General features: G+C 37.7%; 2 protein-coding genes across 5 annotated transcripts in view; one reads left to right on the forward strand and one right to left on the reverse strand.

The window, feature by feature from the left end:
- LOC101736498 (zinc transporter foi) overlaps nt 1-10,537 on the reverse strand; it is a 49,143-nt gene extending 38,606 nt beyond the window's left edge. For 2 of the 3 annotated variants that reach the window (XM_038015577.2, XM_062672860.1), the window contains exon 1: nt 10,275-10,537. The gene's annotated coding sequence lies outside the window, so the exon portion shown is untranslated. Of the gene's footprint in view, nt 1-9,638; nt 9,698-10,274 lie in introns of all 3 variants that reach the window. The other variant, XM_062672854.1, reaches the window with a different exon arrangement.
- A 1,559-nt stretch (nt 10,538-12,096) lies between these two features.
- LOC101739762 (AP-3 complex subunit sigma-2) lies at nt 12,097-19,488 on the forward strand. Of its 2 annotated transcripts, XM_004933261.5 has the most exons (6): nt 12,097-12,345; nt 12,804-12,895; nt 13,831-13,942; nt 14,432-14,611; nt 15,508-15,615; nt 16,357-19,488. In XM_004933261.5, the coding sequence occupies exons 1-6, from the start codon at nt 12,277-12,279 to the stop codon at nt 16,369-16,371; spliced, it is 576 nt and encodes a 191-aa protein (XP_004933318.1). In that variant the 5' UTR covers nt 12,097-12,276; the 3' UTR covers nt 16,372-19,488. The 2 variants fall into 2 exon arrangements, with proteins under 2 accessions (XP_004933318.1, XP_062529204.1); XM_062673220.1 differs by lacking the exon at nt 16,357-19,488 and having other exon boundaries at nt 15,508-15,651.
- The last annotated feature ends 4,392 nt before the right edge of the window (nt 19,489-23,880 follow it).

Genomic DNA, 23,880 nt, shown 5'->3' on the forward strand with positions numbered 1-23,880 from the left:
TTTTTGTATAGATGGGTACGGCCATAACTGTGCTGTTGGGAATATTTTGGGGTCCGGTGGATTGAATTATCGTATCGCCACGGAACCTGTTACCAGCAGTGCCCCTGGCTGACATCCACGAATGAAGTTTCCTGTAACTTTTACCCGAGAGGAGGAGGAGGAGGAAAATCGAAGTCTTAGTTATATTGTACTAACTTTTGCCCGCGACTCCGTCCGCGTGGAATAGTTACTTTGGCATAACGCTAAAGTTCACCCCCCACTTCATTTACGTAGAAAGTGAAAATATTTTTGAATTATAGAATGTTAAGGATGCTATTTAAACCCCTATTTTGAAACATTATTTATTGGTGCTCCACTTGTATTGGTCTTACCGTGGTGTTATTGTATATAGTCTATAGCCTTCCCTAATAAATGGGCTATCTAACACTGAAATAATTTTTCAAATCGGCCCAATAGTTCCTGAGATTAGCGCGGTCAAACAAACAAACTCTTCCGCTTTATAATATTAGTATAGATAAGACCTTTTTTTAAGATTTAGGGATTACTGGTGGCCCAGAAGCCTTTCCAGTTGCACCAAGACAGGTGGGCGAGCAAGGACTCAGTCATGAGGAGTGGGATTTGCTATCAGCTACTCCAGCGCCTCCAAAGAAGACCTAACGATTCAAAAGAAGTTGCTTCGCGAATGAACTTACTACCGGATCGGAATCGTGACCCGCTGAGAATATCCGGCGAGACAGCCGGCTAATGTTTAGGTTAGGAGTATAAGAGTTATCCCACAGTTCAGATCGGAGCTCATTACTGCTTCGCGGCAGAATAGTGCTGTTACGAAAGAAAAAAAAAACCCAAATAAATGTAAGCTCCGACTGCTATCTCGTGCAACATACGATCACTTCTCACGCGCGTTGTTATTTGACGCAAGATTTCGACCCAATGGGCGGTTTGCCAAACGTCACGCGTCGTAGGGTTGGCACTATCTCTTTCGGCGCGCACTGCGGTACCGTAAGTTTCGTGTAGTCGGTGTGGTGGAGCTCGATGGGGTTTAGTCGGTAGTCGGTTCTGCGCAGCAAGTGCCTCGCGCGCCTATTCCAAGGCGTAGTCTCCTGTGAGAAATTGGGGGAGGTGGAGGATCGAGGTCCTTCTCTTCTCCCCTTCTTACTCTCAGGACGCGCCGGAGTCCGACATAGCCCCCGGTTCGTTACTCCCCTCGACCGGGTATCCGTAAATAGATTCCCCAGCGTTAAAAAAAAAGGGTTGGCACTATCTCATATTAATACCAATTTTTTTTTGTATAAATAGTCCAACATGTTAAGCTTAAAATAATATAAAATTATTTCCGGTAGCTTTTAATATTTTATACGCAGTTTGAACGCGGCTTCTAATCTAGATTATCTCAATACCAACACTTTATATTACGTACAATATTAATACAAAATAATGTGGAAATCTGTTTGTTGTATCTTTTGATGTAAAAACGGAGCTATGAATCGACGTTGCCCGCGCCATGGGGTCTGATACTTAACACCAGCTGAGTTCAAGGTTTTATAACTACGAATTTAATGCGAGGGAAACCAGGGGAGCGACTAATGATAAGTGAAGCGACCTTAAAAAAACCTGGTGATAAGTGTTTACTGGAGCCCATCGACATCTACAACGTAAATGCGCCACCCAACTTGAGATATAAGTTCTAAGGTCTCAGTATAGTTACAACGGCTGCTCCGCCCTTCAAACCGAAACTGTTTCACGGCAGAAATAGGCAGGGTGGTGGTACTTACCAGTGCGGACTCACAAGAGGTCCTACCACCAGTAAAAAATGTTTGTTATAAATCTGCAGAATACAGAGTTTAATAAACTAAATCCTCATCTACCCACAAACGCCAACCCTGCTGGATTTGCTGCAACGCCAAACACACACGAGTGTTATAATTCTGAATCATGTCACATAATATTTTATTTTATTTATAGAAATAACCAGCAGTAATAGTATAATAAATAATTTAAGCATCTCGGTGGTGCCATCCTTATTGGCTAGCGTTCGAGGTATTACTAAAATGTTTACGATAATTTTGAGTAAATGAAGAGTATGGTCACCGAAAGCTGGACCGACTTCATTAGCTACTGTAAATAATAATAAAACTTTTGTTGTTTCAGCTAAGATGGACGAGCTCATGGCCCATCTGGTACTAATTGATCATCGAAGTCTATTGACAACAACAACTTTAATGCGAACTTAATAGAACGACTGCTGCCCCTCAAATCGAAACGCATTACTGCTTTACGGCAGGAATAGGCAGGGTAGTGGTACCTACCCGTGCGGGCTCACAAGACGCCCTAGTAAAATCTGTTGCTCTGGTAGTCCCAATCACGCTCTCACAACAATAGTCTATAACTACTAGATCTGATAAATGAGATATTTTTTTGAAGGTTTGTACACTGCGTTTTCGATACACCTTCAGGGATTTGGCTACCCGTATGGGCGTAGCTGGAATGGCCCACTAGGTTACAAGCGAATAAGAAGAGAGAAAATAATGGAATTCGGCAAAATCAGATATGTCCCTTCTTGGATTTCTACCATTACAAGTCCACTGAAATCTATATACTAATATTATAAAGCTAAAGAGTTTGTTTGTTTGAACGCGCTAATCTCAGGAACTACTGGTCCGATTTGAAAATTTATTTCAGTGTTAGATAGCCCATTTATTGAGGAAGGCTATAGGCTATATAACTTCATGAGACCGATACAAGTGGAGCACCAATAAAGAATGTTTCAAAATATTTTCACTTTCTTCGTAAATGAAGTGGGTGTAAAATTTAGCGTTATGCCAAAGTAACTATTCCACGCGGGCGGAGTCGCGGGCAAAAGCATATATAAGATTGTGGCTGTTGAATTGGATTCGGGACTTAAACTCTACATGACGACTTAATAACTGGTTTACCATATATATTACCAAATATAGGAGCTTTAAATGTATCCACGGCTTGAATTTGTTAATCCAATAAATAGTCACAGCACAAGGTGACACCGATATTTAGACTGGTAAGAAATATTTAAAAGTGATTGATGAATTAAATTAATATGCGCGTAGATGTTTATGCAAACCATTGCCTTTGCTATGAGGACCAATTAATCACTTCTGCAAGAACTAAACATCACAAGGCGTTTAGCCACCGTTTGCCAAGATCGAACACTAAGTTAACATTAACAGTTTTGGCGGGCATTCTGTTTTTTTAAGGGATTTTATGACCTGGCAACTAAGACCTTTTATGTCAAGTCTTATTTTAATTTATATTCTTAATTTTATGAAAAATGATAATATGAAATGAAATTGTGATGATTAATTTGAGACATTAATCAACTGGGATGAAATTAAATGAAATGAGATGAGATAATATGGGATGAAATAATATAATCTCAGTAAAATGGTGGTCATTTACTGAGATTTTTTCAGTGGACTTTTTGGAGGATACCGAGAAGTTACAGACTATGCCTTGGACATAGCATGCGGTCTCCAAGGCATAGTTTGGAAAAGTTTCTCATTTTGGGTCAAGTGGCAGCAGTAAGATGGTCGGGCACTATAAAGAGGATAGTTGGAGGCAGCATCCAACAGGAGTTCCATCACGCGGCGGACCGATCTTCTTGGCAATACTTGCTTACGTGTGGTCGCGATTCTCAGTAATGAGGTAATGACGAAGAACATGAAGAATATATCGAGGGGTAAAAGACTATTCGGTTTAAGCAGTACTTCGCTTAATACGCCATATTTATCTTTGTAATTAAAGGTGCGTTTTATTTGGGTATTATCATAAACAGTTCACTCTTCTTCTTCTTTTTCTCCACCTTATCCCACTATGTGAGGTCGGCACAGGTAATTTTTCACTTTCATTCTCTTCTATCAGCCGTCATCTCAACACTCACACCTCTCTCTCTCATATCGTCATTCACACACTCCATCCATGTCTTCTTCGGGCGAACTTTTCCCCCTCTACCTTGCACTACCATTTCCATACATCAACTAGTCACATGCGTCTTCTCTCTACGCATCACATGTCCATACCACGCTAACCACGTTATCATCAACAGTTCAATGTTTTTAATTGAACTTCAAATATGTTTACTCCATTCAAATAGCTGAAGAAGTTATTTTGTTATCATATATTTTCCAAATTTTAAAATTTTAATGGCTCAGGAGAACCGATCTCTATAGAAGTAAAGTTGAAAATTTTTTACTTAAACCAACCCTCGATACATGTAGATATTTGGTTCCTACCTATTTCCAGTGATGACAAAAATCACACGTAAATTATGCTTATATAGTAATTAGTCATTAGTTCTGAAAATTTACCTTCCAAATCGTATGACATCGTTTCTCTATTTTCGGAATTATACAAGATGGCGTTCGCACTTGATATCAGCACTATCGGCGTTTCGAACCCGCGACCTCCATCGGTCAGGGTTAGCACAACGTCACGTGTTGCGACACAAGATTCGACACGAGGAAATCTTATCAGGGAAGGAGCTGGGTGTCTCTGCTTTCAAAACGTTCCACATGATTTTGGGTCCAAAGAAAAAACGTCATGAAACCTGCTCAATCAAACCGTCAAATATCACGAGGGACCCGGTCACCATCCTCGTCGATTACGACGAAGAGTTCGACGCGCGAACTAACCCAAAGCAACAGCCCACTGAGTTTCTCGCCAGATCTTCTCAGTGGGTCGCAATTCCGATCCGGTAGTAGATTCTGCGAAGCACTGCTCTTGCTAGGGCTAGTGTTAGCAAATTCCCTCAGGTTGATTTTTTGAGCTCACTTACCCTTCCGGGCGTAGCTGCAAATATAGGCTACCCGGGAATAGGTAGGGGAAAAAAAGTTCTCCGAATGAATGTTGGAGCCACACGAATTAGAGGCCAGGAGTGGAAAAGTTTGGGTAAAAAAAATACTCTATTCCTACAGACGAGTACTAAGGACAGATTTCATCATGGACCAACTGTGTCTGGAATTGAAATTCTTACGCCAAGCCAATTATCATTCGATTATTATCGTCGTGAAATGCAAGTCAGAATAGCTTTCGGGTGACTTAAACCTGACCTTTGGTCTGGTGATTGACGATATGAATCCGCAGGAGTTCCACAGTGACGAAAAAATAAAAACTTTCCTTTTTCCTGAATAGGTTTTATTTTCATCTGTATAGCATTAGAATGGAAAATATCCAGATGTCATGCAATAGACTGTAATCGACCACATATCTAAGTGCCACCGGCGACACGAATTTCATCCACAGTGATGTAGCAGGTGCAAGTCACCCCTTATGTCCATAAAATAATGAAAATTGCAACCGAGATAAACTGACTTATGCTAGTTAAATCTAGGCTATCACTGCGATGTTAGTGTACACAGCAAGCCGAACGCGATCTGGGTCAATCAATACTGGTCACATGATTATAAATAGTAAAATCTCGTTTATCTGTAATTCAAAATATTCAATACTTAGTCTGGTTACTTAGTGCTATCGTTTGGTAGCCCGGCAGCTTTGTACTATCATCGTCAATAACACTGATAATGTTTGAGATGATGTTGACCAATTAAAGAGCGGACGGTTGGCGTGGTATGGACACGTGATGCGTAGACAGGAGATGAATGTGACTAGGAGATGTATGGAAATGGTAGTGTAAGGTAGAAGGGGAAGAGGTCGACCGAAGAAGACATAGATGAAGTGTGTGATTGACGATATGAGGAGAGAGAGGAGTGAGTGTTGAGATTACGGTTCATAGAAGAGAATGAAATAGAAAAATTCGCTGTGTCGACCCCACATAATGGGATAAGGTGAAGACAAAGAAGAAGATGTTTGAGTTCAAAAAATGCGCAACTTTCATGGAAAATTCTAAACTACCCTACGAAACCCTTCCGTCAAATTGTTATTGTAACCTGAAGGACGATAGACTTCAAAGAACTACTTACAGCACGCAGTGTCCTCTTCATAAACCAAGGAATCCATACAAAGCGATTCGTGATTATCACTGGTCACCCATATCACCACAAACCAATACCGTGTCAAAAACTTCTATTGGTGGTACCACCGAGTTTCTCGCCGGATCTTTACTGGTGGTAGGAACTCTTGTGAGTCCGCACGGGTAGGTACCAACACCCTGCCTATTTCTGCCGTGAAGCAGTAATGCGTTTCGGTTTGAAACTATACTGAGACCTTAAAACTTATATCTCAAGGTGGGTGGCGCATTTAAGTTATAGATGTCTATGGGCTCCAGTAACCAGTTAACACCAGGTGGGCTGTGAGCTCGTCCACCCATCTAAGCAATAAAAAATAAAAAAAGTACTTAGGGTTTGCTAATGGTTACACCCTGTACAAAACACGAAAAACAAAAACAACACGCTGTACTCACAATATAGATCGAAATCTACAGTGACGGAAGTGAACAAACTACTAGCACGTCTGTTAATATTAATATTTACATATTTTAAAAAATAAACAGTTATTATAAATCATATAAAACAACCTAGAGGGTGGTTGAAAATTTCATCGCATTCAAAGCATTACATACATTCATTCGTACGAAAGGCGTATAAAACGCCCACCCCATTCCCTAAGCCCGTTGATTCATATGAAATACAACGCGTCCATTGAGGCGTGGGTGTAAGAAATTCAACGCGCGTAGGTCAGTGAGCGGTCCGTGTAACGCGTCACACGCATAGTGATAGAAAGAATGTCTGTAATACGTATTTTTAGATAAAAAGTCACATTTCAAAAGATTATTCATATCGTATGTAGTTTTGTAGTAGTGTGAAATTGTGAAGCGTCCTACATTCGAGTAAAGAGTTCTCCCTGTTATGGTATATGGGGCCGAGATATGAAAGCTCACGAAGCAAATTATGACCTAAATGCAATTCTTTTTTTTTATTTTTATTGCCTAGATGTGTGGACGAGCTCACAGCCCACCTGGTGTTAAGTGGTTACTGGAACTCATAGACATCTACGACGTAAATGCGCCACACACCTTGAAATAGAAGTTCTAAGGTCTCAGTATGGTTACGGCAGAAATAGGCGGGGCGGTGGTACCTACCAGTGCGGACTCACAAGAGGTCCTACCACCAGTAATTACACAAATTATAATTTTGCGGGTTTGACTTTAATTACACGATGTTATTCCTTCACCGTGGAAGTCAATCGTGAACAATTGTTAAGTACGTATATCATTAAAAAAATTGGTACCCGCCTACGGGATTCGAACACCGTTGCATCGCTATATACGAATGCACCGGACGTGTTATCCTTTAGGTCACGACGACTTCGAATTCACATAAAAGGGCTATGGAACAGGATATATTAGGCATTTCTCAACGGGATAGGGAACAGATTTGACGGACATAGCCAAAGTGATTGCTCGGAGAAAGTAGAAGTGGGCTGATCATATATGATGGGGGACAAAAGTACTGGAGTGGAAACTTTGTGCTGGACATCATAACCAACGAGGTGAACAGACAACCTGGTCAAAGTGGCTGGTAGAGACTAGATGTGAAAGGCAACAGACCGAAATGAATGGAATGCATTTGAAGACACCTGCACTCAGCATTGGGTGGAAACGGGTTGAAGAAGAGTATATCGACGCTTGAAAGGCAAACGTAACTAAGCGACAATAACTGCTTTGTACATAAATGATAGGCAATAACCATATTCGATGCGCAAAAAATATATATTTTCTATGTCTATTAAAATCATTTCAATCCTACAGCTACTAGCTAGATTCTACTACAGTTAGATTCGTTAAAATAAATTTCGTTTTCAGGTATTTCAACTTTAAATTAGTCTACTGTAAAGTTCACGCTTAGTCACATTTGCCTTTCAAGCGTCGATATATGTAATCTTCGGTTTCTTTTAAATATTTGTAAAAGTTAGGTATTAAATGAGGGACCTTAACTTACTTGACGTTGATGCTTAAGAATTTGTATGAATATTATGGTTTCTTATACAAGCCCAACAAGTATAAATGAAAACATTTAATTGGCACACAACTATTAATGTAGGGACTAGTCAGATACTTAAAAATTATACATTAAATTTAATTGACAAATTCATATAATATCACCGTCTAGACTTTCTGGAATGATAAACCGAAGATCTTTTAGAGAGCTGGCAATTTTGCTCGTTAGACTAGACGGTTGTCATTCAGAACTTGTTTAAATAGGTTTTCTTGTGAATTCCAGTAACACAATTTATGCTTTTGATACCTTTTCTTTTATGATAGATGCCATTACAGTCAGAAATTGGGCAATGTATACAAAATTGAATTAAAATACAAACAACATTAGTGTTGGTCAAGTGAGTTTTAAAATCTATGAGTACACTTTTGCCACTAAGGTTTCGAGCAATTACCCAAACTTCCCTGTTAATTTATCAAATGCAGTCTTTTGACAAAGTAGCCATGCATTCCAAAAAGTGTATCAAAGCAATTAAGACTTCAATTATTTGTCTCCAGTTGAATAGTGGCGTGTTATTAAAGGTTTGAGTTCCTCGGAGTTGCTTGCCTTATCAAACAACAAATTGTATTTTAAAGGTTCTGTTTTGTGCTACAAAAGTATACACTCAGTATGGTTACTTTACTATTACACTCATAGAGGTCAGCATTGATACACTCACTTTAACAAACAATTACAGAAATAATTACATTGAAATAATAAGTCTTGAGGAAAACAAAAAACAATTTCAGCATAGAATTGAGATTGTGATGATATGTTTGACGTTTTATTTTTTGATACAGAGGATAAACACCTTTCCTATCTTTTAGTCTTTTGATCTAGTTAGCTTAAAATGTGCTTTTATTTTATTATAATAGATGCTATCTACATCAAAGAGCATTGTAAATTTAGGCCAAATAAAATCCATTAATTATGTCATAAGCTGTGTAAGCTAAGTAAAATTCAACACTTATTTATTCAGATGTTTGCCTAAATTATAAAAATGAAGTAGTACTTAATTATTAATTTAATTCTGTTTAAGATAGATAAAATTTATGAAAATTGGTTTTGTTGACTTTTGACTTTGTTGACTAGATTTCTTGGACATCACAATATGAATCATGTTGACAGCCTGAAGAGCAGGTACTGCCACCCTCCTTATTTCTGTAGTGAAACAGGTTTGAAGGATTGTGCAGCCATTGTAATCTAAAAACCATGACTTAACACTCATATCTTGAGGTATGTGACTGTATTCACGTTGTTGATGTCTATGGACTCTCCCCTTACCTGCTCACCACTTGACACCAGATGGGCCGTGAGCTTCTCCACGTGTCTAAGCAATCAATTAAAGAATGAAACATAAAGGGAGAATATTTAGCTGTAGGTTGCTGCTTGGCTGTGACAGTGACCATTCATCATCAGACTGCCGTATAATCGTCTACTTTCTTCTTCTTTTTCTTCACCTTATCCCACTAAGCCTGGCTAATTTTTCTCTCCATTCTCTTCTATTAGCCGTCATCTCAACACTCATTCCTCTCTCTCTCATATCATCATTCACACACTCCATCCATGTCTTTTTCAATCGACCTCTTCCTCCTCTACCTTGCACTACCATTTCCATACATCTCTAGTCACATGTATCTTCTCTCTACACATAACATGTCCATACCTAATTACCTCTTGAATTTGTTGATTACCAGGGCTACTTTCACACTTCCTCTGCCATCATCATCTACCTACAATGTCAATAAAACAGTATCATCATGTGATGCATACATTTAAGCATTCAATACACCCTCAACAACTTACTTTACATTATCTTATTTGTAAAAGTAGTTCTCTACGTAATTAATTAATCTAAAATTAAAATAAATTGAAACACTCAATTATTTCAAATAGAATAATTCTGAAACTAGATCAAGAGCAGTCTGCGTGAATTTCTTTTTATTTCAAGTCGACATTAAGGAGCTGTTTTTTATGCAAATATGATAAACAATAATATAAGTATCTTCAACCCTGCTCACGTTTATAGCACAGCGATCACTTTCCATTATAAAAGTTGACACCGTAGCGTGATCCGAATGTAATTGATAAGCCAAAAAGCGTTGCAAAATATTCTGAAGAAACTTAAAATAATGGATTTTTTTTTCTAATTTAAGTATTTTGTTTTGTCTGTAATGTAGTTTATGAATAACTTTAATTTTTACCTAGATTATTATCGGCCATACGACACCGCTTCAGAGGCACGGCGCCGGCCACCCAAATAAGTCAACATTCAACAAAATATGCCATTTCCATTTGACATATACTTACCAATTTCCCGCTGCTGAAGTCGTGGGACCACTATTACGTGTTTTAGTTAACACTACACTATTTAATCGTTATAAGATATAGGCACTAGACACGAATTTCACACAATATTTAAAACATTTTTGCAATTTTCTATTCATTTAATCGCAAACTACAGCTTGTCTCGTTCACACTTTAAGTTTTTTTATTAGTTGTTTTACGGCTAATGGGTATTCGTAGTTTTGGCCTTTCTAAATTATTACAAGGGCGGCAATATGCTGAGACTTCAGCGGCGTTTGATTAGACAGTGGAAGTCTTAAACAACTGTCATTTTCATTTCATTTTACACAACTGTACTTAAATATTAATGAAATTAGTAAAGTAAAAAAGCTTCATCGACGCTTTCGTTAACCTGTTTTCTAGAAATAAGCCATGGACATGACGGTAGTGGGGCTTACTATTTATATATTTAATCAATAAGTAGAGTGCTAAGAAAGTTAGGGTAGGTAATGCAAGATACCCGGTCAGCGGTGTATCGCGTTCCGACCCGGCAGGCTGGCTCGGGCGGTCTGGTAGGGCCGCCGTACTGCGGAGACCAACGTCGTTGGTCGTCGACTATCGCCTCGACGACCGTCGGTCAGGCGTCCTCGGGGTGGCGCCGCGCGGACATCGGGTGTAAGAGTGCAGGGGAGTCGTTTAGTGGGTGGGCCCTAAAGTCCCATATACCCCACGCGCCCTTTAGGCGCGGGGACCTCGTAGGAGGATCGGCCCCCGGTCCAAAAAAAAAAGAAGGGTAATCCAAAATCAAAAAGTGTCATTAGTCTTTGCCGTTGAACTCATAGCTACGATGCTCGATTGTTAGAACGAAATATTGTTGTTTCCTTGCGAGATCTACGGTTAATATTGATGCCCGTTAATATTGGGGGTTTGATGTTAGGGCTGCAGCTGTTTTAATAGAAATGAACTTTCACAGCGACGGAAAAGTAAGTAACATTAATAAAAAATTTAATTTTTAATTTTGCAAGATCTTCAATACAACATAAATTAATCTAAGAGATTTATTCGAATAATTGGATACTTTTGCCTTTTCAGTGCTAGGTTACTAATACTGTCGTTACTATTACTGTCAAGGCAGATTTATAACGAGCTAACGCTTAAACTAACGTCAGTGCGCTACCGAGTCAGTGCTGACCTGGCAGTGCCATCGTGTAAATTGATTTCACGTCAGTACAGTACTGTCGTGTCAGTACTGACTTCAATATTCCCGCTTCATTTTTTCGGTGTCAGTCCGCTCCATACGACACAATGAACAAGATTATTATTATATTGAGATAATAAATCACAAAATTATAGAAATAAAGAAATGCGTGCAACAGCGTTACAGAATATTGGCTGGCAAGGCGTCTCTCATGTGTCTTGACGCTGAATAGAGCTCGATAACAACATAAGTAAATCATCAGTCTTTTGGCGTCATTCTCAAAGCTAGTTTGTATTCCCCAGGATCTTCAATTCTCAACTGGGTTAACAACAGAGTTGAGCCATCAGTTTGATCACTGGCACCTATCCATTTTCTTACCCGAATTCGCTTCTTTTTAGATATTTCTTCTAACATACCAGTTAGTTCTTGCATCATCACAAAGGTAAATTTTCTCAATAAATTATTAACTCTGATTTTTTTCTGTTTTTGAGAATTCATTTTTCCACACTGACTTTACAAACGTGTGTACACCATAAGAAATAACCTCGACTACTGACAAAGTACTGACTGCGTATAAATCGTATGGGTCAGTTTTTGGCGCCAGCACTGACGCTAGTTACTGACTCAATATAAATCTGCCTTCACAGTATGACTTTGATAGATAATCGATATTTAAGTGTATAATCTATGATCGATATTGAACATCACTGTCACTGTGTTTGTAGTTTAATAATTTTACACATAGCGTAGCGAGCTTTACTCCGTTGACTTTACTCAATGAATATTGATTTGGTTTAATTAGTGAACAATACAGAATTTTAGTCCGAAATGATAAAAGCTATATTAGTCTTCAACAACCATGGGAAGCCACGCCTCTCTAAATTCTACCAATATTTTGTGAGTGAAAGCCTATTTGCACAAGTGATACTGATGTAGAAAACAAATGATTTCCGGTTCTTCAATTACTATATTAAGCTATAAGTTTAAAACAATCCTAAACGAGTTTACTTTACTCTCGCTAACTTGATAGCAAAAGAAACATATGAGTCGTCTATTATCAAAGCCGGCAATGTGACTTTTGGACAATTATTGGTAAATCAGAAAAACGAATTATTGACTTTGTATTCCATTGGCAGTCACAAAACTCTTCGGAACGACATCTTAGATAAATAACAGGTTAAGTATTAACCTTCATTTAATGCAGGTTTTGAACCGTATTCATTGAAGGAGACGATTATATTCAAATCAGTCTGTATTGACATATCAATAACATTTTTTTGTCCAAATGCACAGATTGCCACCTTTGATAATAGACGACTCATATACACTAATAAAAAAAATTATCTAAATTTCAGAATGAAGATATGCAACAGCAAATAATAAAAGAAACATTCCAATTAGTCTCGAAACGTGATGATAATGTGTGCAACTTTCTTGAAGGAGGCAGGTTGGTTTATCGTAATCATCACATTCATATTCTATATTTTACCTTTAATCTCACAGGCTAAACATATAATTATCACCTCTGTGCCAATCTAGAGCTATGATGCCAAATTTAAGCTCTTAACTTAAAAAGCTTACTAAGTTGCATATTATCTCTTGTTATTTATACAAAAGTGGAAAGTTTCAATTGAATAAATTGTGTTTAATATCTTTGTTGGTCTATGATCGTCATCTCTTGGAAGAAAGTGATTTCAAGATATGTACTATATACAGCAATAAAACCAGTTGTTCAGGCTAGTGCCTTCAATTCTTTTATAAAAATGTCAAAGATGCTAGCCATCTAAGGTGCTAAGCATCACAGTATAGTAACATATTGTATTTAGCTATCATTCAATCATTCATTACCAGCTCTTCAAGCACACTGTACATGTCACAGTTTCAATAATATAAGAATCATATCAAGTGCTGGAGTTTTATTACCACAAGAAACTCCCTTGTGTATCTCAAGCTGGTACACCAGTTTTTTTTTTTTTCTCGGAATGGGCCATTTGGTTTTCAGTATGCAGACTATGGTAAAACAAAATAGAAAGTGGAGAATGTTTAAACTCACTTCATAGGAGACGGCCGTCTGGTGTAGTGGTAAGTGACATGGTCACTACATCGCAGTCGCAGGTTCGAATCGAATCGAAGGGAAGATATTTTTATGATAAATATAAATGTCTTTTCCAGGGTTATGGATGTATATTAAAATATATGTATGTGTATAATAAAAATCTTACATTTATTTCCGTTATCTGGTACCTGTAACACAAGTTCTTTACGAACTTATAACGGGACCAGTTAACGTGGTGTGATTGTTAGTAAATATTTATTTATTATTATTGATTATTAGTTATAGGACAGTTGAATAGAGGTTAATAGTATTTATGTATGTTTCAGTCTAATCGGAGGTTCAGACTACAAATTAATATACAGGCACTATGCGACCTTATATTTCGTGTTCTGCGTTGATTCATCAGAGAGTGAACTCGGTATACTAGATCTTATACAGGTTTGTATGATTGGATTTAAAAAAAAGTACACCATACCTCTCGTGAACTCTAATATGTGTAATTTTAATGATAATTGAAATAAGATGACGTCTTATCAATTATGAAACAATTAAATTTTGACCAGTTCATTAATCAGACCATAAAACCCTGAGTGTATTGAGAATTTAGTGATATGATTACATTTGTGTTCAAATTAATTAGCTGATTACAATGAAATAGTGTCATGATGTCATAAAATAGTGTCTAGGACGTCTTGTAAAAGTTGACTTTGTGTACCAAAAGCTAAAATTACTTAGTTCCCATAATTAATATTAACATAGTCATCTTTTTTACCTTTTTTTTATTGCCCTTGTAGGCAAACGAGCACACGGCCCACCTGATGGTGAGTGGTTACCGTCGACCATGGACTTCAGCAATACCAGGGGCAGAGCCAAGCCGCTGCCTACCGCTATTATGATTATTATGGTTGACGGCTTCTGTTTTTACAGGTATTCGTAGAGACTTTAGATAAATGCTTCGAGAATGTCTGCGAGCTGGACTTGATCTTCCACGCTGATGCGGCCCATCAGGTGCTGGATGAGCTCGTGATGGGAGGCATGGTGCTGCAGACAAACATGGCTGAGATACTCTGCAGGCTTCAGGAGCAGAATAAAATGCAGAAAGCTGAGGTACCTATGTCGTGCTAAAAGAAAGTTTGCTGTAATGGCCTGATCCTATTTTGGCACATCAAGGGTTTGCCATGAGTGGACGAGCTCATGGCCCACCATATATTAAGTGGTTATTGGAGCCCATTCTTTTTCTTCTTCTTCTTTGTCGTTTCCTCATTACTGAGGGTCGTGACCACCTTGGTCCAGTTTTTGCACCAGCTTCCTCCAATGTTGCCTGCATTCGGCCTGCTTAATGGCGCCCGGGACGCTGGTGTTTGTGGCCTCCTTGACAATGTCCGTCCACCTGATTGGCAATCTTTCTCGACTTCTCTTTCCTTCCACGTGACCCACAACTATTAACTTGCCAAGTTCTCAGGATTTTGTCGGGCCACGTGTCCGAAGTACTTGAGGAGACGCTGCATACAGATTGTAGATTAGAGCCCATATACAATGACAGTGTAAATTCCGCCACCGTCTTATCCTCTAGATCAATATGACACAAAGTGGTAGATAAGTCGACATAAGAGCCTGTAGATAGTACGAGGTCAATGGATGAGCCCATCTTAGGGCTTAATTAAACTACTCATACCATAATTAGAAAAGGGTGAAAATTAAATTAAAAGTCTCCGATACATTCATAAGTGAATATAATAAAAAGTGCAAACTAGAATAGTTTCAGATCCTATAAATGCCAAGAGCTCTTAAAAGAATATAATCCATATTTTTGTTGATGTGTTTGATACCGCATGGTTTTTATTGACATTACATATAAAAATTAGGAATCTTTCTCGAGAGATTCCCAGAACATTTTCCTTATGTTTATTTTACAGTCAATAATTTCTTTAATTTTTTTAAGAATTAGGCTCCATGGATCCTATGGTCTGGTGGTAATGCGTATGATGTAATGTTACTTCCAGGCCGGCATATCAGCTGCCCCGGCCAGAGCTGTCTCTGCAGTCAAGAGCATGAACCTACCGCAGCAACTCCGGGACATGAAGCTGCCCGATCTCCCGCAGGCCATCAAGGTGAGTCGACTTCCATGGTGAAGGAAATAACATCGTGCGTAATAAAAATCGAAACTCGCAAAATTGAATGCAATTTTTATTTATTTATGTAGCTTATATGCTCGCCCACTCATGTAAGCAAGGAAAAAAAAATTGCATGTGTATTCATTATTATGCAAGGCCAGTTATACATTCAGAAATTGCTTCATTAATAAAATGGTAATTATTGAATTATATGTCTACGATTTCTTTTTAATACGCTTTCATTAGCTTCAGACGTATATATTATGTATGTAACGGAATCTTTGAACATGATTTTGACCCCCTTCAAAACGTCGCATTAACTCGAAATTTGGTATACTTATAAAGAGGCGATGACAATTCAATATAAAAAAAAAAAATTGAAATTCAACTAAAAAATGAAAAATAAATAATAGTAAAACTAAGAAAAACGCTTTTATACAAAATCCAACTAAAAACAAGAAAATAAATTTTAATAAATTTGAATTAAAAATAGTGTAAGAAAAAATGAATTTATTGTAAAAGAAAAGCGTGGCGTGTATGGCATCAGTAGTTATAAATATTTTATGAACAGATATGAGTAGAAGGGTTATTTTGATAATATTCTGAAAATCAACCCACGCTTTTTTTTACAATTAAATTTACAATTTTTTCAAACACTATTTTTAATTCATATTTATTAAAATTTCTATTTTTTAGTTGAATTTTCTATCATGGTCATAATTCTTTTTTTTTCTTCAGGATCTGAAATTCTGACCTACACAACAAGGCGCTTACAACGCCACGCCCGCTACCATAGCCACGAACATAATCAATTCGATCTACCCACAAAACGACAAGTACCAGAACATCCACAAGCCAACGGAGACGTTTGCCAACAAGTTCTTCGGCTCGGAGAGTCTGAGCACCAGGTTCTCAGAGTCGTTCTCCGAGAACTACCAGCAGACCGACGGCGTCACCTTCCCAGAGTACGAGGGTAGGAGCACGGAGGGGTACCAGGACCTAAGCGGCAGCAACGTTGACTTCACCAAGAAGAAGGGCAAAAAGAAGAAGCGACGTTGAGTCTAGCGAGGCATCACTCAATGAGTCACTCAGGAAATTTTTTGATAATGAGCACTCATGAGTATTTAAAATATTCACCGTGCAATTCTCGTCTTCAATGTGAAATAGCATAATTTATCAGTACCATTGAATTCTGATGACATAAGAAAATGTCAATACTGTTTAAACTATAGAAAGGTATTTATCTTATCTTATACCTTTAAACGAGCAATTCTTGTATATTAATATATTTATATATATAATCTGAATCTCGGAAACGGCTCCAACGATTTTCATAAAATTTAGTATACAGGGGATTTCCGGGACGATAAATCGATCTAGCTACGATTTATTTTCAGAAAATGTTGTTTTATTCGTGTTTTCAATAATCAACTTTATGACTCTTCCCGACATCTATTGGCGAATAATAATACTATTTTCCTTAATTGAGGGCAACTAACCCCTTTAAAGACACAACAAGATGGCGTTATCAAAAAAAAATCATCTATTTTAACTTAATTAAAAATGAGATTGCACTATAAAATTATCAATGAACTAGCTGTACCCGTCCGCTTCGCTGGGCATTTAAAATTAACATTATTATTTCTCACCCCCCACAAAGATTCTCATCATTAACGCCCCCCCAACTGGTGTAGGGAGTCCAGCGCTCATATAAATATCAGCCTATCCATTAAGTACATGTATTTTCTGCATGGATACCAAGTTTCAAGTCAATCGGATGCATGGTTCAGTAGTTATAACGGAACATCCGTAAAAACCACCGTAGATATTAGTATATATATTAAATCAAATCAAAAAAAATTTATTCAACATAAATGAAAGTCCATACTTGTTGAACGTCAAAAGAACTACCGCCAATTTACAAGAACTAACCTCCATCTTGAGAAGAACTGGCAAGAAACTCAGCGGGCATGTCTTTTTTTTTTTTAAATATTAGATTTTTTTTATTGATTATAGATTTTTTTAAATATTCATTTTTACATGAGTATAATAACATAACAATTATTACAATATTGAAATGCCCGGAGCGAGCAACTCATTCCCACTTTGTGCAATCTTCTAGATATGAGTCGTCTATTATCAAAGGTGGCAATCTGTGCATTTGGACAAAAAAAATGTTATTGATATGTCAATACAGATTGATTTGAATATAATCGCCTCCTTCAAAGAATACGGTTCAAAACCTGCATTAAATAGTTAACCTGTTATTTATCTAAGATGTTGTTCAGAAGAGTTTTGTGACTGCCAATGGAATACAAAGTCAATAATTCGTTTTTCTGATTTACCAATAATTGTCCAAAAGTCACATTGCCGGCTTTGATAATAGTCGACTCAATTATAGATGAAGCAAGTACCTATACAAGTTAACGCGCAGGTATGCGTATGTGTGTATTGCTATTAGATTCTCTAATACTCTGCGTTTCTCCCAACAAATTCCAATAACTGAGTGATTGATTGATTTTTATTGATGTCTCGTCGTTAGAAGTAAAATTAGTAGGGAACAGGACTATTTTTACCGTAATTCTCACGCATTTTAGTTAATCGACAGCGCAATTTCTTTTAATGTGACGTCATTTGTGGCCAACCTAAGTGGGAAGATAACCGTAGGACGGAGAGAGAGAGAGAGTATTCCTTATTATACACCAAAAAACAAATAAACAGTGCGATACATTAAATACCAAAAAAAGTACAATTGGCGGTCTTATCGCTAAGAGCGATCTCTTCCAGACAACCATCAGGTGAACAAGAGTCATTTGGAAACGAACTACGCGCGGTGTACCAATCCAGTGAAATATATAATTATACATAATATACATATACGTACATAAAAAAAACATTCCAAAATATTATTACGATCGTTATTAAGAAAACTCAAACCTTATCTTTAACTGCATAGGTATCTATAATTTAAATTCGATTTTGTCGAACCATTGAACGATATTTCAGCCGCGAAATTCTCAAGTCAGATTCAATGCGGACATGAAAAAAAATCCGCGAATGTTTTAATTTTGACATTAGATAGTTCTTTAATAATAAATTCAATATTTTAAACTTTAATGAAAAATAATGATCGAAATTCGACCATAATCAATATTAAGTTTGAACATTACTAAGACCTTTAAGTCATGTCTTATTTTAATTTATATTCATATTTTTATGAAAAATGATATGGAGTGAAATGAAATGAAGATGGTTAATTTGAGACATTAATCAACTGGGATGAAATTAAATGAAATGAGATGATATGCTTTAAAATATAATCTCAGTAAAATGGTGGTTATTTACTAAGATTTTTACAGTGACTTTTTGGAGGATCTCGAGAAGTTACGTCCAGCGGCTTTGTTTCATTTTCCAACATTTGTGCACTTTCATAGATATTAAACAGTTAATAAACCACCATTATTACACATTTAAACCCGAAGAAACACTAAATAGACAAAATAAAACAAATCACACAACTTCACTCCTCGCGTTCCCGCCAAGAAGTCCACAATTTTTTTACTTCACGTATTAACATACAGATTATACTTGGCTGATAATACTAAACTAGATTCGGAATAAAAATACTTTTTGAATAAATTGGATCTGACGTCATTTTATTCGTAAAATATTAGCGCGATTATTGGTTAATAGTGAAAAATGGCGCCTGTTCCCGCCGAAACGTGTTTTTAATGTTCTTCTTCTAGTCAGATGACAAGAATTATGTGGCGTCGGGTAAATGGCGTTTAAAATCGTTGATTAAAAAAAAAAAAGATTTACTGTGTATATAAGTTTAATAAATATATTTTATGTTATTCCATGACCAATAAAGTTTGTTTTATTTTCAACTGTAATTGATTTGAGATTTTTGTGATATTCCTGGTTCTGCGCTTTAGTGAAATGGAAACTAATTTGTCGCCTTAGTAGTTAATATAAGGCGATAAAAAGCTATTACTTTTAACGGGCAACAAATATTATTGCATTATTTAGGCCTATTTTTTTCCCTACCTATGCCTGATAGCATTGAGAGGCTATTGCCCTAGCGTGTAGGTGAGCTCTCGGGGTTTAAACCGGAGGTGCTTCTAACACTGGCCTTAGCAAGAGCAGTGCTTTGCTGAATCAACTACCGATCGGAATCGCGACCCGCTGAGAAGATCCTTTTTTTTTTACTCGCCGAGCCCTTCGTCGCAAGCGACGGGTTCGGCAAAGACTGACCGGTGCTTGAGGTACCTAAAAGCATCATTAATCCAGTTTAGGCCTATGGCATAGTTTGCGTATTAAAAAAACAAATTTATGATATTTCGGTAACTACATGCTTAATTTTAACAAATTAACCCTACTCATATCGCATCGCCATCAACTTGCGAAATATTTCTGTGGACTTTGACATTGGAAGAGACGTGATATCAGCTAATCACGGGGATATGTAACCTGGACAGAAACGTATCAAATTGCGATCTCCCAGAAAACATAGAAAGAAAAAAAAAAAAAAAACAGTTAATCGACAAGTAGAAATTTCGAAGACATTATTTTTCCTAAAAAGTAGGATATTTTTTGATTAGCATGCCATCTTGTAGCGATAGAGCGAATTAAGTGAACTCAACGTTTTAATAATTGGAAATGTGGTGCTTTGATTTAGCGCCATCTATAAAACAAATTTGATAATATCTAAAACTTGAACTAGTTTTGCTACTCAGCACTAGGTGGCACTATTTAAAATATTTTGGTTGAACAAAACAGATGCCGATATTCAAGTCGTTCTTCACAAAATTGAGCATTGTTACCAATCTCAATTAATATGTTGAATTTTGCGGTTAAATTTAGTGATTACATTAATTCCTCGAATGAATATCTATATTTTATAAAGCATTTCTTATTTCGCTGCTTCCAATGTTTGACGATTTCATAGTCATTAGTCTTCTTCGATTAAGCCGTAAAATCGCAAAATCCGAAAATATTCTCGCATATTCTGTTACAAAAATAGGCAATTAAATTTAAAATATCTATACATATATTGAGAAAGACAAAAATACTTCTGTACTAATTCTCATATTATTATGTTCTCACACACTCTCACATAAAAACATCTTTTTTCTAAAATATCTACATGAAAGAATGTCTGAAAAATGATTCATAATTACACAAGCGTTGGACACAATGTGGCACTATTAAAATCAACTGATAAATTACAAGTAGGTACAAGCATCGCCTATTTATATTACCTATATGAAGTGATTAAATCGATAAGCTATTCGTGGCTAATTGAATTACCTACATTATTTACATACACACATCATCTGTACAGGTCGATACCTAATATAAATCAAACCGCACAATAGTCTATATTCAGACGCTCGGCATTTTAAACGCATTAACAGAGAGACGATATATCGACGGTTCGCATTCAAAGAGCTAAACTACCTGTAAATTGTCGAAAATTACAGTGCACTCGTGTGGTCAGCACACACGACTGAGAGGGTATGTTTAAGTAAACATTATAAGTTTAAGTTAACTTATATATTTATGATTCTAGAAAGTTACGTTTATAAAGTCGCATTCACGTGGATGATCCCTACGATGGTGGGTACCAATTTTTCTAATGAAATACGTACTTAACAAATGTTCACGATTGACTTCCACGGTGAAGGAATAACATCGTGTAATAAAAATCAAAACCCGCAAAATTATAATTAGCGTAATTACTGGTGGTAGGACCTCTTGTGAGACCGCGCGGGTAAGTACCACCACCCTGCTTATTTCTGCCGTGAAGCAGTAATGCGTTTCGGTTTGAAGGGCGGGGCAGCTGTTTTACTGAACTTGAGACTTTAGAACTCATACCTCAAGGTGGGTAGCGGAATTTACGTTGTAGATGTCTATGGGCTCCGGTAGCCACTTAACACCAGGTGGGCTGCGAGCTTGTCCACCCACCTAAACAACTAAAACAACGAAAATCTTTTGCACAGAAAGATGAGTTTTAAAAGGCAACCGAATATTGTGGAGGGCTCTTAAGGAACGCTGTAAGGGTCAGTCTGTGGTCGCCATCTGCCAATAAACGCTACTGACCAGCCGAACACGCGTCCAAATATAAAAACACGCAATGACACAGCTTAAACTTCGCAAGGTTCGCTTTTTTTGTTATTTCCTACCTATGCTGATAGCTTTGAGAGGCTATTTTAGCTTCTCCTTGACGTGTAGGTGAGCTCACGGGACTCTAAGCGGGAGTGTTGCTAACACTGACCCTAGCAAGAGTAGTGCTTCGCGGAATCTACTAACGGATCGGAAACGCGACCCGCTGAGAATATGCGGCGAGAAACTCAGTGGGCTGTGTCTGTAAATTATTGCTGCACTAGTTCCTTGTTATTAAAAGCCGCACACGGCACGCCCGTCTGACAATCTGCTTTCCTCCCGCACCGAAATTTCGACCGACAACGTGCGGCACTGTCTTGATCGCCTTCCTTACTGGTTCTGTTCGTTTATTATTTCAAGTTAACTAGCCGTACTCGCTGGGCATTTAAAATAACATTATTATTTATTGTCATTATTATTAGGGAGTCCAATACTCATATAAATATTAGTCTATCCATACATGTATTTTCTACATGGATACCAAGTTTCAAGTCAATCGGATGCACGGTTCAGTAGTTATAACGGACCATCCCTAAAAACCACTGTAGATTTATATATTAGTATAGATGTAGCTTTTGACACATCTTATCCGACCCAAGCGACGGGGCAACGGAAAGCCGCCATCGCCCAAAGCATGTCTTATCGGATCCTCCCAAACCACTTTCGGTGCTTTTAGGACCCTCAAGCACCGGTTACCGTTGACCGAACCGTCCGACAAGCGAACTAACCCATAGACACAGCCCACTGAGTTTCTCGCCTGATTTTTACTGGTGGTAGGACCTCTTGTGAGGCCGCGCGGGTAGGTACCACCACCCTGCCTATTTCTGCCGTGAAGCTGTAATGCGTTTCGGTGGGGCAGCCGTTGTAACTATACTTGAGACCTTAGAACTTATATGTCAAGGTGGGTGGCGCATTTACGTTGTAGATGTCTATGGGCTCCAGTGACCACTTAACACCAGGTGGGATGTGAGCTCGTCCACCCAACTAAGCAATAAAACCTACCACCAGTGATTACGCAAATTATAATTTTGCGGGTTTGATTTTTATTACACGATGCTATTCCTTCACCGTGGAAGTCAATCGTGAACATTTGTTGAGTACGTGTATTTCATTAGAAAAATTGGTACCCGCCTGAGATTCGAACACCGGTGCATCGCTTCAACACGAATGCACCGGACGTCTTATCCTTTAGGCCACGACGACTTCAAGCGTTTTCCCGGTCTAGTTCGAGGGTCCGTTTTCCTATTTAAATTCCTCGACTTTGCCCGGTTGGAATTTAGGATTCGGAAAGTACATTATTATGATTATTTAGAAGCCAATATAAGAGTTACGTTCTGATGAAAAGAGCATAGATTTTATCACGTAACATCACTATTCAAATACTTAAAATATACAATTCGCGCGCGCTTAATGACAAAATATCACACGGAATGCCGAAAAATTGGAGAGTTTTTTTTTTCTATTGGCGAACTCACAACAAAGCTTCATATTATTTAGGCACCGGCAATATTGTGACATACGTATACAGATTACAGTCCAACAATGCGTTGATTTACGATCGGGCGGTCCGTTTGTCCGTCTCCTGGCCGTCATAGGTGTCTTATACCTGGGTCCCGGGAGGCAGCGGTGCGTCTGAACGAGGGTGGTCTAAAGTAGTTGAAGTTAACGCGACAAAAGGTTTTTTTTTTCGAAGGCACCTTTAAGCTCTTATTAATGGTTTTCTTTGGTGTCGCCTGCTCTGTTTGGGGCTACGTTTGATCTTGTGTTGTAATCAAATCAAACCAAACAAAAAGAAAAAAAAATTTCAACACTAGCTGACCCGGCAGACTTCGTAGTGCCTCAATCGATAAATAAAAGACCTAAACTTTTGGTCTAAAATAAACTTAAAACAAACAAAAGGGAATCCGTTCGACAGGAGACACATTAAAGGTAAAACAAAATTGTTTGTTTTTATATAATTCTGAGCATTTTCATTTATTTATCTACCTTTTAAACCTTCTCTGGACTTTCACAAATAATTCAAGACCAAAATTAGCCAAATCGGTCCAGCCGTTCTCGAGTTTTAGCGAGACTAACGAACAGCAATTCATTTTTATT

The sequence above is a fragment of the Bombyx mori genome, chromosome 2 (assembly GCF_030269925.1).
Source record: "Bombyx mori chromosome 2, ASM3026992v2".
NCBI lineage: Eukaryota > Metazoa > Arthropoda > Insecta > Lepidoptera > Bombycidae > Bombyx > Bombyx mori.